The sequence below is a fragment of the Scomber japonicus genome, chromosome 16, assembly GCF_027409825.1.
Source record: "Scomber japonicus isolate fScoJap1 chromosome 16, fScoJap1.pri, whole genome shotgun sequence".
NCBI lineage: Eukaryota > Metazoa > Chordata > Actinopteri > Scombriformes > Scombridae > Scomber > Scomber japonicus.
The window spans coordinates 20,126,020-20,139,892 of record NC_070593.1 but is presented as its reverse complement, the minus strand read 5'-3'; the positions used below and the strand labels follow the sequence as shown (position 1 = coordinate 20,139,892).

At 41.1% G+C, this 13,873-nt stretch overlaps 1 protein-coding gene across 1 annotated transcript; it reads right to left on the bottom strand.

The window, feature by feature from the left end:
* Positions 1-1,277: 1,277 nt before the first annotated feature.
* si:ch211-195o20.7 (cytospin-A) lies at positions 1,278-13,678 on the bottom strand. Its single transcript, XM_053335181.1, has 11 exons — positions 13,564-13,678; positions 11,260-11,814; positions 10,920-10,972; positions 5,554-6,089; positions 5,096-5,192; positions 4,888-4,954; positions 2,774-2,834; positions 2,347-2,443; positions 1,852-1,968; positions 1,704-1,763; positions 1,278-1,597 (listed from the first exon to the last, which is right to left on the bottom strand). Exons 1-11 carry the CDS (start codon positions 13,601-13,603, stop codon positions 1,508-1,510), a joined length of 1,773 nt encoding a protein of 590 aa, XP_053191156.1. The 5' UTR covers positions 13,604-13,678; the 3' UTR covers positions 1,278-1,507.
* Between the last annotated feature and the right edge of the window lie 195 nt (positions 13,679-13,873).

Genomic DNA, 13,873 nt, shown 5'->3' with positions numbered 1-13,873 from the left:
CTAATCTCTGCTCCATCTAAGCCAATGACAACCTTTGTGAATCCTGAGATGGTTGAATGCCCATACATGGGCTCTTTTCCTTGTACTATTAAATGTAAGATATCTTGGAAAAAACAAACACTCACACAGTATTACTTGCTTCATATTAACATTTTATTTCTTTGGTATCACTTTTTTTCCACACTATTTACTTATAAACATGTTTTACAAGGTATATTTGACCAAAATATTCGGCACATATGACTTTGGCAACATAGAGCACAAACTCTGCTTTAAACGTGTCTTAGCATTACCAGGTATTTGGTTTCTCAGTGCCGATGTAGTAATAAGGGTGCCTTTGTGCATCTGTGAGGATGCAGACATTGCGTGAAATGATATTGAAACAGGATGTGCAAGCCTGTATAGGCTTGTAGTTGCTTTTGCTCTACTGTATGTCACTCCTCTAATGTGCATCCCTGAGCACCTTGACACACACATACACACACAGAGAGGAGCACTCAAATGTTGATCATTGCCACACATGGCTGTATGTGAATGAGCTTTCTGTAAAAAAACAAAAAAAACAAAAAAAAAATCAAGTGTTATTCAAAAACAGAAACTTGATCTTGGACAGACATTTCCAGCTGAACAGCCTTGCTACTGAATGTCTACTGAGCTGGTGGAAGACCACAGCAGTTCATTACCATCTGTACTAACATTAATACATTCATACACAAACAAAGTGCTGACATGAGTGCATATTAACAAGAGTGCTAAAAGGTCCAGAAAAAGAAGAGTCTTAGCAAAGCATCACATACTGTACAAGATTAAAAGTCAAAACATAATCGCAAATAAAACCAAATGCAGATTAAGAACTGCTTACAGATTTAATGAAGATCATGATGTAATACAGTACTTTCTGCCAGTGAAGTACCAGTGTGGAGACAATTACAGCAACTCAACCTGTAGATACCACTACCTTCCTCAATGGTGTGTCTGGATATTCTGAATTGCAATATGACGGTCAATGATAGTCTTTATTCTAAAGGCTACAATATGTGACTTTCTGTGTTAAAAAGGAGAGTATGTAAGTATGTAAGATTTGAAAATGCAAACACAAGGAATTAAACACTGACTGTGTAACCAATAACCAATGTAATGCTGTTCTCATCTTTTTGGAAACTATCATGTCAAACTACACTTAAATTGGAAATGTATAGTTGTTTTTTCAATGGTTCCATCACACTGAGATGAACAGTACACATTACTCAGTTCTTACCACAAGTATTTGCAAAATCTAAGATGTGCTGCACCTCAAAGGGCAAGCAAGTATTTTAATGTCAAAAAGTTGCAGATTGTAGCTTTGAACATCATTTCTTGCTGACAGAAAAACATCAGTTTCTCTGGTTTTCAGGCAGCCAACAAAGGTATGGTAAAGTATTTAGGGAGACATCATTATAACTGACTTATAGTGTGTGATGAGTACTTAAGGTACCACAATAGGATTGACTGTTAGTACGTCCAGCAGTTACATCTCAAAGTGTCGGTACATGCTCTCCACGTAGCTCAGGACCCTTTGCCAATCAGGGCCACCGGCTCTCAGCATCTCCACCACAGTCTGTTAAACAACCAAAATTAAAGACTTTACTCAAACAAAATCAACCATGTCATAGAGAAGTTAGTTTAAGCTCTACAGTAAATTGTTGAAACACACTAAGGCTTACCAGAGATTGTGCAATCCCAACAGTCTCTCCTGTTTTGAATGCCAGACTGAGATTCTCCCTCTACAAAAAAAATAGAACAATTGATGCATTGAACATCATAAATCACCAGGTCCTATCCATTACACAGGTACCAGGTACTGTTTCCTACCTTGTTCTCAGGACTAAGGGTGCTGTAAGGGATGTGTGAAGGGAGGTAGGTGTGGTAAACAGCACAAAATGCGAGACCATCCACCCAGCTGCTGCTAAAGTTGGTAATGTCAATATTCTTCATGGAGAGATGCGATAAAAAGGAGAATGGGATCATCACATGAGTTTCAATGGTTTCATATAAATTTAAAACACTAGAACAACTATATTATAATTAAAATGTAAAATCCGAAAAGGATGATGCATTCAAGAGATGTTGGTAAACTAAAATTCTGACTTTCTACTCCTGTAGTTACTGAATGTCACAACAGCATGCGGTATTCATGCAACTTAACATATTTTTTCAAGATGAATATATGCTGTAATCGTATTTTGAACAAACCATACATGTACTAAGCTACTGTTGTCAAATATTATCAGTGCTAACGTGCTAAAAAGTACTGCTAATAAACATAATCTTGTGAAGCTTTATGGAAGACCTCATATCCAGGGTCACCTTATAGCCTTGGGTTCGGCTCTGACACCAGCGTAGCAGTGAGTTTCTCTTCGAGCCTCCATGGCGACGCAACAGCAGATTGAAACCATCCTGGGACCTGACAACAACAAAACATCAAACTGCTGAGAGACTCCAATTTATTTTATTTTAACGCTGCAGGAGTTGTTGTTATAAGTTGAACTTTAGTTAGATGAAAATCTTGTCACACAGTGGACTCGGTTATCAGAAAGAAAATGTAATGAACAACATCAAGTAAGAGAGGTGTTTTGGCCTCAGTACTGATTCTTATGAGTTCATAAGACAAAGGTACTTGGGTTGAAACAAGTAATTAGATTTACCCAGGATGTAACAATCAGGTTTGTCTCTAGGACAAAATTGTCTGTGCTTCTATGTGTGTGTGTGTGTGTTTGTGTGTGTGTATACTCACTTGGTGGGTGGCAGCTCAGTGAGGGAAGAGTTGTACTTATTTAAAGATTCCTCACGCTTTCCTGTAAAGAAAACAAAACATACTGTGGCGCCTAACAAGTCATGATTATGAAAAGTGCAGTTATACGACCCTTAAACATGTAAATATTAGAGTTTAGATGTTTGAAGGAGCATTAACTGATGTTTTGAACACTTGGGGATGCAGAACAAGCTAAGGAAGCTAAAAAACTAAAAGAGGCTAAAAAAAAAGAGTGTAATGGCAAACTTGCTAGCAAGGAATTGCCTGTTCAAACATCCAGTAGAAAGTGAGTCCAATATTCTCGCTCTTTTCACTCTCTTGTTTTGGTCTCCACCATCTCCTGAGAAACATATCTGGCTATTTTGGAGCTAAATGGACCACAGGGATACTGAACCAAACATTGTGGGCTGTAAAACTCCATAGAGTTGAGGGAAACTGCAGAATCAGGTAATTATTATCTGTGGGTTCACTACTACAAGTAAACTCTTTCATAAAGAGAAGGAGTGCTGGGAAGTTCAAACAAAAGTGATGAAGGTACTCTTTGATAGTGAACACAAAAGTTGAAAACAGAAGAAAGGTCCAGGGCACCCTTCTGGCAAAAGGTTTAATAACCTTTATTCAGATGGCTATTTCATGGGGAAATTCTTAAAAACATAGGCAATACTTACAACTAACATGTACACATACATACAGTATATGATTTGTTTGTGCATGGGTTGTAACCCAGCTCTATTTTAACCTTTCACATTACACATAGTCATTTGAGCGATTATGTATGTTCAAAAACGGATTAGTGCCACTTCAATAATCTTTGTAAAAAATGTTTTTTTCGCATTACATTTTGAGCTACTGTATACAGTAAAGTGAAAAAAACACAAACAACTGTATGCAAAAGTTTTAACATCCCTTGACAAATTTTTCATTTTTGGTGATTTTTTATGACAAACAATATAGTCTCTAGGATATGGAAACATATTAAATAATTGGGGAAAAACATACAAAATAAACATTGTGTCGTGCAAATGTTTGTGCACCCTAGAGCAATCTTTGAAAGCTTTACAAATCTGACTCTTCAAACCTTGTGTGAACACTCAGCAACCACGGGTTCCTCTAAGCTGTGCAACACTTAAAAATGGAAGTTATTGATGCCCACAGTGCAGGTGAAGGCTACAAGAAGATAGCGAAGCATTTTCAGCTTGAAGTTTCCACAGTGTGAAATGTAATTAAGAGGTGGCAGCTGAGGAGAACTGCGGAGGTCAAGATGAGACCTGGAAGACCAAGAAAACTCACAACAGCTCGTATGCTGGTCAGAAAGGCAAATCAAAGCAGACTCAACAAGGTGCAGCAATTCTTGCACAGACAAGATCTTCATGGAAGAGACAGTAGAAAAAATGTGTCCTCATTATAAAATCCAACATCAGAAGAATGCAACATAACATCTACAGACCACTGATGTGTTTTGGAAACAAGCGCTTTGGACACATTCAGCAAGTTATATTTAGTGAAAAAGAAAAGAGCATGAAAGGAACACCTTGCCAACTGTTAAGCATGGGGTAGGATCTTTCATGCTGTGGGGTTGCATTGCGGCTGGTTGCAGGTAACATTGCACGGATGAATGGAAGAATGGATTCCACTAAATACCAGCAAATTCTGAAAACAAACATCCTACAGTACCATCTGTAAAAAAAAAAAGCTGAAGCTGAAAAGAGGATGGCTTCTACAACATGATAATAATCCTAAAAATACCTCAAAATCCAGCATGGATTACCTCAGGACATGCAAACTGAAGGTTTTGGATTGGCCCTCACAGCTTCCTGACCATAACTGAAAATCTGTGGGTAGATCTTAATAGAGCTGTGTATTCCAGATGTCTCAAGACAATTACAGAACTAGAAGCCTTTTGCAAGGAAGAATGGGAGAAAATCCCAAATCAAGAACTGTCTTGCTTGCCATATCCTAGAAATCTTTTCAATCAAAAAATAAATAAATCACAAAATATGGTATTTGTCAAGGGGTGCCCAACCTTTTGCATGCAACTGTAACTCAAATACATACTACATGATACATTATCATACTGTGTACACATACACACGCACCTGTATCAGTGTTCAGCTTGCTGTCTTGCCAATCCAGACTTTTTCTGCCTCTAACTTGCCCCACATTCTTGAAAACAAACAAAATTCCTTTGGATTAAGTAAAATCATTAAATTCACAGCAAAGAAGCTGACTAAGCACTTTGCAATTTCCTTGCTAATGACAAAAGTAATAAAATATCTTCTTTAAGGACAAGGTAAAGTATCTCACCTTGTTTGTAGATCCAGCTGTTGTAGCAGTGTTGGACTGGGAAGTTCCATTCTGCAAAGTAGGGGTGTCTGAGGATGCTGGTAATCTGGACAGGCTTCTGTAACATTACAATACAGTATTAGAAGAACAGAGCCGATAAACAAGACTGTTTTTAATAGCGGTTTTCTGAGACAGCTGCTCAACACGACTCCAGCTGTAAATTTAACAGTTCAATCTGTCTTCAAGTCGCCCTGTGAAGCTCTGCGGTTTGAGTGCAATACTTTGAAAGAAAAACACAATCACAGTCCTGACCAAATTGGTTGACTGTTACCCCTTTGTGACAGACAGAAAATGTGCAAAACATTAAAGAGACTTTGTTTTAAAATATTTGACACATTACAGTGCATACAGTGCCTTAATAAAGAGAGACAGATTAAGTGGACTGTTTTCAGATCATTATTATAAACAGCCAATCTCACCTTGACCTCTCTGTGGCCATTGTCCTTCGTGTCTCACTAGAGCGCACCTCCTCTGCACTTCTATCCTCATTGGTCACATTTCTCAGATAACGTTTAGTCACACCCTTACAGTCTGTTCTGGCCTCCTCGCTGACGTCATTCTTCATCACTTCATTCTGACTCCCACTTTGCAACGCCTCTCGTCCCAATCTGTACATCTCCCTCTCCCTGCCCCTCGGAGTCCCTTCTTTGCTATTATTTGGTTCGCCGTTGAGCTTCTCCGGTTCCTGACATGGAGCCTGGACATCAGTTTTGCCTTGAGTCTGGGTTAGAGTAGCCAGTCTCTGCCTGCTCTCCTTCAATTCCCCTCTCAGGGTGACCAGCTGCATGTCTGCCTCCTTCTGTCTCTGCTGGGCAGCAGCCAGTTCCCTCTCAACGTCCTTCTGGGCCGTTCGGAGCGCAGTCAGCTCTTCTTCAGCCTCAGCTCGTAGACGGTCAGCAACTGACACCGCTACCTGTAGGTCAGCCTGGAACTGTAGCCATTCCCCACGCTCCGTCTGGAAGGCAAAAAAAGTGTGCACTTATAACACAGACTGCAACACACCAGTTGTCACTTCATTTATCTGACTTTGCAAGTCAAAACTTGTATTTATAAAGGTGTGTATTTGTCCCAAAGTGCATGTGTACTTAAACCCTTGTTAATTCACTGATACAGAAGTGCAACTAGTTGTAAAGGCAAACCTCATAAAAAGTGACATGGCTCATAAATTTAAGTAGGTCTATATACAGACCCACAGAAATTACATAACACACCCTCTTTACTACATGACACTTAGTTAGGATCAGGCCTAGAGTTAGTGATTTGAGTGACGTGTCATGTAGCATGCCATTACGGTGACAACTGCCTGCAAAACCAAAATGTATTGCTGAAAGACACTAACACTGAAGAGCTGAGGTAACAGTAGAGATGGCGGTAATTGGCTGTGGATTGGAAACTACAAGGAATTCCTTTTACATTACACATAGTCATTTGATCCATTGTAATATAGAAAAATATCATTAGAGCAGCTTTATTATAGATTTTTAAAAACATGAACTATTACAAAAACGTTGCCAGATTCACTTTGCTTGTGGTTTTGTTACAGTCTAAACAGACAGGTTAGGCTACAAAACTCCAACAAACTTCATTAATCTACTTCTATTTGAAAAGGATTAGAAATGGCATGTTTAAACCCAAATTGGACATGACTATCAAAAGCAAACATAGCTGAACCCACAACAGACAATGACTTTAATCAAATGAACAACTATCCATTTGACCCTCATTAGAGACTAAAAGTGAACTGAGTGGCAAGCCTCAGCAAGCAGAGGGGAGTGGAGCTGATAAGTCAACTCTAATGAAGTCTAACTGAATCATGGGCCAAACATTTTTGCCCAGGGTGTTTTATTGATATCATCTGACATCAAGTAAACACGAATATGTGTTTACTTGCACAATTTTTAGAAAAAAGGACATCTAACGAATTTCGGCACACACACACATACACAAAATAAGTATTGAGCAACATTTTTTGGAGCGGAGCCAAGAACAAATAATGCAACTGCTTTCTATGTCATCAGCCTTGTCACTCCAAAGGTATTTTCCTTGTTATCCATCAGAAATTAGCAACAGATAAGAAGAAGACAAGAACCTTCTGGAACAAAATCAGATTCATATCTGAGAAGATGAGTGACTAACGTAGAAAAAGATTTCAGTTCACGGTCTTTGAAAGTATCCCAGCCTAGAACATGCACAAACACTGCCCTGTGGATATAGTACATACTCATCAAAAGAGGCTCCCAAAGCCAATGAAGCCAATAGGTAAATGATACCAGGCCATTAAAAAACAGTTTAGCAACCATCATCATAAAATAAGAGACGAAATGAGAACGAAGGGAACAGAGAAAGAAAGGACAATAAAAAATGGCTGAAATCATCCAAAGATTTAACAGAGACAGCACAGTGACTGTGGAGAAATGTAAGCCAGAGAGATGTGAGGGAGGGCTGAGGAGAGGAGGGGGCTGGGGAGGTTAGCAATTAGATGAAGAATGGATGGCGATATGGAGGAGGAGGCGATATCTGAGCCAAGTTGCTCTCTTGTCTGACCAGTGACTCAAGACCACAGCTGGACCCGATTACACTGAATACACATAGACCATATTCCATTTTTCTCTCCCACACTTGCACCTCCCTTATTCTTTTACCTCACCACCAAACCACATTGTTAAGTTTTCTTACAAACATCAGTTTCGTAAGTTGGAATACACACTCTTCCCTGGATATGAGTCAAATAAATAGAAGGATATTGGTCCCTGTTTGGAGACAATCTATATTAGGGAATACTAAAACTGAACTTGGACTCATCACAGAGCCTTTGTAATCTGGATGTGAACACTCCAACTGGAGCATGTCTGTTTAAGGAAACAGGAAGGGGCGCTTCTCAGTGATAAGGGTGTGGATTGTCAGTTTTAAGACACATGCGCACACCCACTTAGTCTCTAGAGAGCTGACCTAGTGCCCCACTGCAAGACCAGATGTGGTATCCAGCATTCACACAGACAAACACACATCTATACTCTTGATGCGCATCTCATTTTCTGACAGTTCTTGGAAAGGGTCCAGCACCCTTGGAGATTGTGTATGTGTGTGTGGGTGTGCACGTGTGTGTTCAACCCATCTGTCCCGATTTCACCTCCACACCCAGTCTTTCTAAAACATACTTTTAGAAACATCCCAACTCTGTAATGGCTCCTCTCTCCAGTTTTCCACAGTCCACTGAATCCACCTATTAAGAGATATTTCATCCCTCTACAGCTGCCATACAGATACAAAACGGCCAAAATTCCCCTCAGCTGGCACTGGCACTTACAAGTTGCATTCCTAAACATCCGGAGATATCAAAGAAAAAGGTAACAAGTCAATGTAATTTATTCTGCATTGCAAATTCAGCACAGCATGAGCATTCAAGAATGTAGCCCTCCTCCTCCAATTCTCCAATCCAAGCTCACAAAATCTTCATTCTAAATTTGAACAGCCTCTGTAGCCTCAAGATACATGGCTTCTTGAGTCCAGGGTTGCTGGACCTGCAGATCATTCCAGGAAATCTCCGGCAGCATTCACCTGGAACTGATTCCTGAGTTTTGAGATCGACTAAATCTCCAGGAGGTAACTAAATCTGACTAGCCACCCACACACACCCACAACCCAGCCATGAATGGAGTGTTTTCATTTTTGTTGGTTAAGACAATTGAAGACTGATGGAGCACATAAGCACAGACAGATGGCACATTGAATAACATCCTTAGTCGTTTACTGTACATTGGGTAATCATCCTTTTTTCCCCCAACATTCAGTTTAAATACAGTACATCCGAAATACATTACTACTGGTTGACAGAAGACAGACAGAAGCATTTGGGAATGCGGAGATGAAGACAGAAGACAGCACTGAGAAGAGGTTTAGCTGACAGAATGTGACTGGAAGAATGATGGCTACTTAAATAACACAGTAAAAAAAGGTTAAAAAACAGGGGGTCAGATCTGAAGAAAAAGAGCTTAAGAAACTTGGGATTAGACAGAAAGATTGATAGAAGCGGAGTAGGAGGGGAGGAAATGAGATAGAGGAAGGGTGGGGAGAAGAAAGAAAGAGGAAGCAAGGGATGAGATATAAGAGTATTGCACCAAAAGTTGTAGGGTAATTGTTGTGAGTTCTTGCACTTAGGGAGGAGCGGTCAGCTCTCAGATAGAGAAAGAATGAGGGAATGAAGAAAAGGCAGAGAGGCACAGCAAGGGGAGAGGGAGGTGGGTGGTGGGGCTCCTTACAAAACCAATCGCACTCGCCAAGACTTTCAATGCATCTGTACATGTTTGCAAGTCTTCTGTCTCACGTGCACCACACACACAAAAACACATGGCCAGCCAGTTTCTGCAAGCTGCAGCCCTCAACCCTCCTCCTCCTCCTCCTCCCCCCTTGCCTCGCCACACTGCACAAAACAAGTTTTGTCTCCTGAACAGCCGAATGTGAACCCCCTCCTCCGCACTGCTCTCCCCTTCTCCAGCTCTCCACAAAAAAGGCTCCCAGGACAGCAGAACAGACTGAGAGGGTTCATAAAGTTGAGCTTTGCTAGCTTATATTGCCCTACCGAGAGCCCATGTAAACACAGTGTTGGATTGCCCCGATTTCTAATACATGGCTTGGCTACCGCTCAGTGCTATACCACAGTTTCTATGAGGTTTTACTGGCCTATGCTAGGCTTTTATATCCAGGCCCTCGTGGGGATGTGGGAAAGTGGGAAAGTGGAAAAGTGAGGAAGGAAAGACAGGGGAGAGGAGGGTTAGAATATCAAGAAGAGAAAAAGGTGGCATGAAGGAGGTGTGATGGGTAGAAGAGAAAGTGAGTAGCTACATGATGGTCATATGCGTCAGATTAGCACTTGTTTGCAATTTAATGCAATTATAATAATTTTGATTCTAATAAACTGCAAAAAGAATAATAGAAACAATTGTAGTCACTGAGAGAAGAAAAGATGAGAAAGAAGTGGGTTTGAGGGAGGCATACTGTAGGTCATATTCCAGCTGTTGTAATCTGTGACAGATCTAGAGGAAGCTGGGAGCCTCAGGCTACAATCCTCATAAGGGAGGGTCAGGAATTGGAATGACCGACTGACAGGAAATTACCGCAAAATATCACCATCCACATAAGAGCATGGAATGCCTGAACAATTGGACTGCGGAACGCTTGTGGATCTTTTATTCTTATAATGACTCATAAATGGAGTCAGGGACTAAATAATGAATCATTCCATAATAGCTGGTAAGCCCCCTATAAAACAAACATATCGTGTCTGGGTCAAATAAAAAGACAGAAAAACTTTAAGGTTGAAACATTTCTGAGAAGTCTTCCTGTAACTGAATCTTCGCTTCTAACTTGTCCACTCTCAATAGGTGTCCTGCTAACAGTCAAGATTGATGTTCTCCATTTGTAAAAAGGAGTCACAACTTACGCAACTGTCTTTGATCACCACACGTGAGCTACGAGACACTTGGACAGAAGATGACCTTTACTATTTTCCTCTCTTGGGCCTCTCAGGAGAAACAGAGGACAGGAAGACCTCCATTAGCAGAGCTGAGGCTTCAAGGAGGCCAAGTGGGGCCTATTCCAGGACTTATTGTGATAGGGGGGTTGGGGGATGACAGTTTGTTATCTCTCAGATGAAAGGTCAAAAGCACTACACATCCTTTGAAATTAATAATCAAAAACCAAAAACCCCTACCATGATGCCATTAACTGGAAAAAAGAACAGGACAGAGCATATTTAAAAACAAAAGCCTTTTCGAGCATGTCTCACCTGTAAAGTACTCTTCAGGCTCTTCACTTCTGTCACTAGACACTTCAGTATATCTGAGGGAATGGTGCAAACAAGTCAGAGAACATCACATGCATATCAAACACAAAAACAATGTCAAGGAAATAGCTTTGCCCTTCTTAAAACAGTGAAATGCTGAACCCACAATGAAATAAAATGTCATACAAAACTTTGTAAGCGGGAATATTATTCATAAGTATAGAGAATACAGAAAGAGGGAATGTATTGGAAATTAAAGTACTATTGTTGAAAGACAAAGCATTCTTGCCTGCTATGTTTGTGGCCCCATCATGACTTGCTGTGACACCCAATGTAGTCTTACATTCCTCCAGCAGCATATCCACTTCCTCACCCTGGCTGTCCCCAGCCTCCAGACCTGGCAGCAGAGACTGGCTGAGACCACTGTCCTTCTCTCTCCAGTTCTGCTTGGAAGAGCTATGCACAACAGGTAAGGAACTACTCGGAGATGAGAGGCTCTTTGTGGGGCTGACAGCCGCACACTTCCCCGGAGCGACTGGAGTCCGAGGGGTAGAGGTAGAAGGACCTCCATTCCTCCCCAGAGCAACATGTCCTTTCACTGCCACAGTATTTCCTGGCTTGCTGTGCACTGGGCTAACTCCTGGACCAATTGTAGAGCTGTTTGAGATGACTGGTGGATGAGGCCTCCAATCAGGAGGGGGAACGGGAGAGGTCGGGGTGGTACTCGGCTGTGATTTCTTCCCACTGGAGGTGAGGACTAGAACTGGGACTGGAGGTGGTGATGAAATTGGGGCTGCAGAAGAAGGTTGAGGTGATGTAGGGGGAAGGAATTGGGGGGCAGCTGGCAGGTCACTCTGTGGAGAAGTAGGAGGAGTGTGGAAACTATCCACTGGGGCCCCTATAGAAAAAACAAGTGAATTCAGATGAAATAAGCAAGGCAAACACATATTTAAAGACCCCACACCAGACATGATTCAAGATGTATAAAAATACTGTAAGACTAACTCTCTGCTTAGAAACTGATGTCTGAAAACACACCAAAAAAGATCAATTACCTAATTAAAAATCTTTTTTTCCCCTTTTTTTTTAAAAAAAGGTACAAAATCTAGACCCTCTCCCTCTTTGTAAGATCCTGAATTTATGAATATAAATATATTTTTCCTTTCAAAAGTTCTGCAAGAGTCTCCACCAAAAAAACCTTCTTGGTGTAAGTGTTAGAGCACAGAGACTTCCCTCCTTTCAGGAGATGAATGTAATGTGAAAACAGCCTTTTAGTGTCAAACTCTACATAAATCACTCTGCACAGTAAAGTTCAAACATTCAAATGAAGTATAAATATACAAAATCTATTTTGAATTGAGAGGAACTTTAAGCTCTGAATAATTGAGACATAGCAAAACAGATTGACAGAAGTGAATCGTGGCCAGAACGAAGGACGAAAACAGTTTAGTGGTCACTAGTCTGGCATGTTGACACTGAGAACACCATTCAATGAGGTAACCAGACCAGTAAGGCCCTTATTGGCTAGCAATCATCCAGGCCATGCCCCTGAAGATGAATACTTTAATTGAGACATTCCTCTTGAACTGCTCATCCACATTGCTGCTGCGACATTCATTCTTCTAATTCAGGGGCACACATACACAGAAGACAAATGCATGTATTTACAGCATAAATTTGAGCTTGACTTGTTAACAGTAACAATAACACATTTAGACTTTTTAAGTCAAGGTTCCTTGCCCTTCACAGCATGTCACCAATAATAATTTAAGAAGTTATGGGAACCACTGGGCGGCATGTCTCCTTTTCTTTCCTCCTTTTCCTTGTTTGGACAAAAGCCTCCCTAAAATGAATGATTTTTTTTTATGTTGTAAGAACAGCAGTTATGCACCACCTGCTGTAAGCCAAATCACTGGAAAAGAATGACAGGATTGTCTAATAACTTTCTCATGCCACCCCTGCTTTTTATTTCTTCATTCCAATCCTTAATGTGCTCGTCCAACCATACGCATGGGTGGCAGATTGACTGAATGAGAGAGAGTATGTGTGTGTGTGTTCGTTGAAGTCTGTAGGTGAGGTTGTGTGTCAGATAGCATTAGACTTTCTATGATTAATCTGCTGCCCTTGTGCTGAGCCGGGGAATTTTGCCGATTCATCACAGCTGGCCCGGCGGGGCCAGAACGAATCACACAGGGACGCAAGGAGAATGACCACTCACTGAGCAACACACAGGAGGGCTGCCAAGATTCCTGCTGCCGCTCAGCGCACACACATACACATACACTTAGCCTTTCCGCCTGCTTCCCCTTTTGTTGGCTTCACTTTCACAATTACTCCTCATCCACCCCTCTTTTATACTCACTTTTCTTGTACCATTCCTTTTTCCCTCTGCCATTCTTTTCTTCTACATGTATCATGAGCTTTGAGGTTTAATGCCCTTATTCTAAAAAACAAATCTCTAAACATGAGGCCAAAACACACTGCCAATCATGTGTGCAGTGGCAAACATTTTAAATATACTTAAGAACACAGAGACACACCAAAGGAGAGTCAAAGAAAGTGACTCGAGTAGAGCTAGCAAATTTGGAAAAAAGGAAAGAGAAAGAAACGCAGGCTCAAGTGTGTGTGTGTCTATGTGTTGACCTACCTGTGGGTCCATGGCTGTCCTTGCTGGAAAAGTTGCCCATACTGCAGCCACTGATGCGGCCCCGCAGGTGCTTGTTGAACTTTCACTCAGCCTGGACCAAAGTGGTACTGTGGAGGTGACCTACACACACACACACACAGGACATCCAGAAATGATGGATGAAGTCAAACACACATATGCACTGTTCTCCAAGAACGGTAACTTCAAATCTGGACCGACCCTTCCAGATTTATGATAGACTGATCAAGTTTACGGAGAATTCATGTTACATATTCGAATGACAGCTTATAAGACAAGTCAGTGCCTTTAC

What these genes read in the sequence shown, in the direction of transcription:
- si:ch211-195o20.7 (XM_053335181.1), bottom strand. Translation starts at nt 13,603, where the DNA reads ATGGGCAACTTTTCCAGCAAGGACAGCCATGGACCCACAG. An exon ending in GGACAGCCATGGACCCACAG is followed by an intron (nt 11,815 to 13,563) that starts GTAGGTCAACAC and finishes TTTTTTCTATAG; the next exon opens with GGGCCCCAGTGGATAGTTTC. An exon ending in GGATATGCTGCTGGAGGAAT is followed by an intron (nt 10,973 to 11,259) that starts GTAAGACTACAT and finishes CCATTCCCTCAG; the next exon opens with ATATACTGAAGTGTCTAGTG.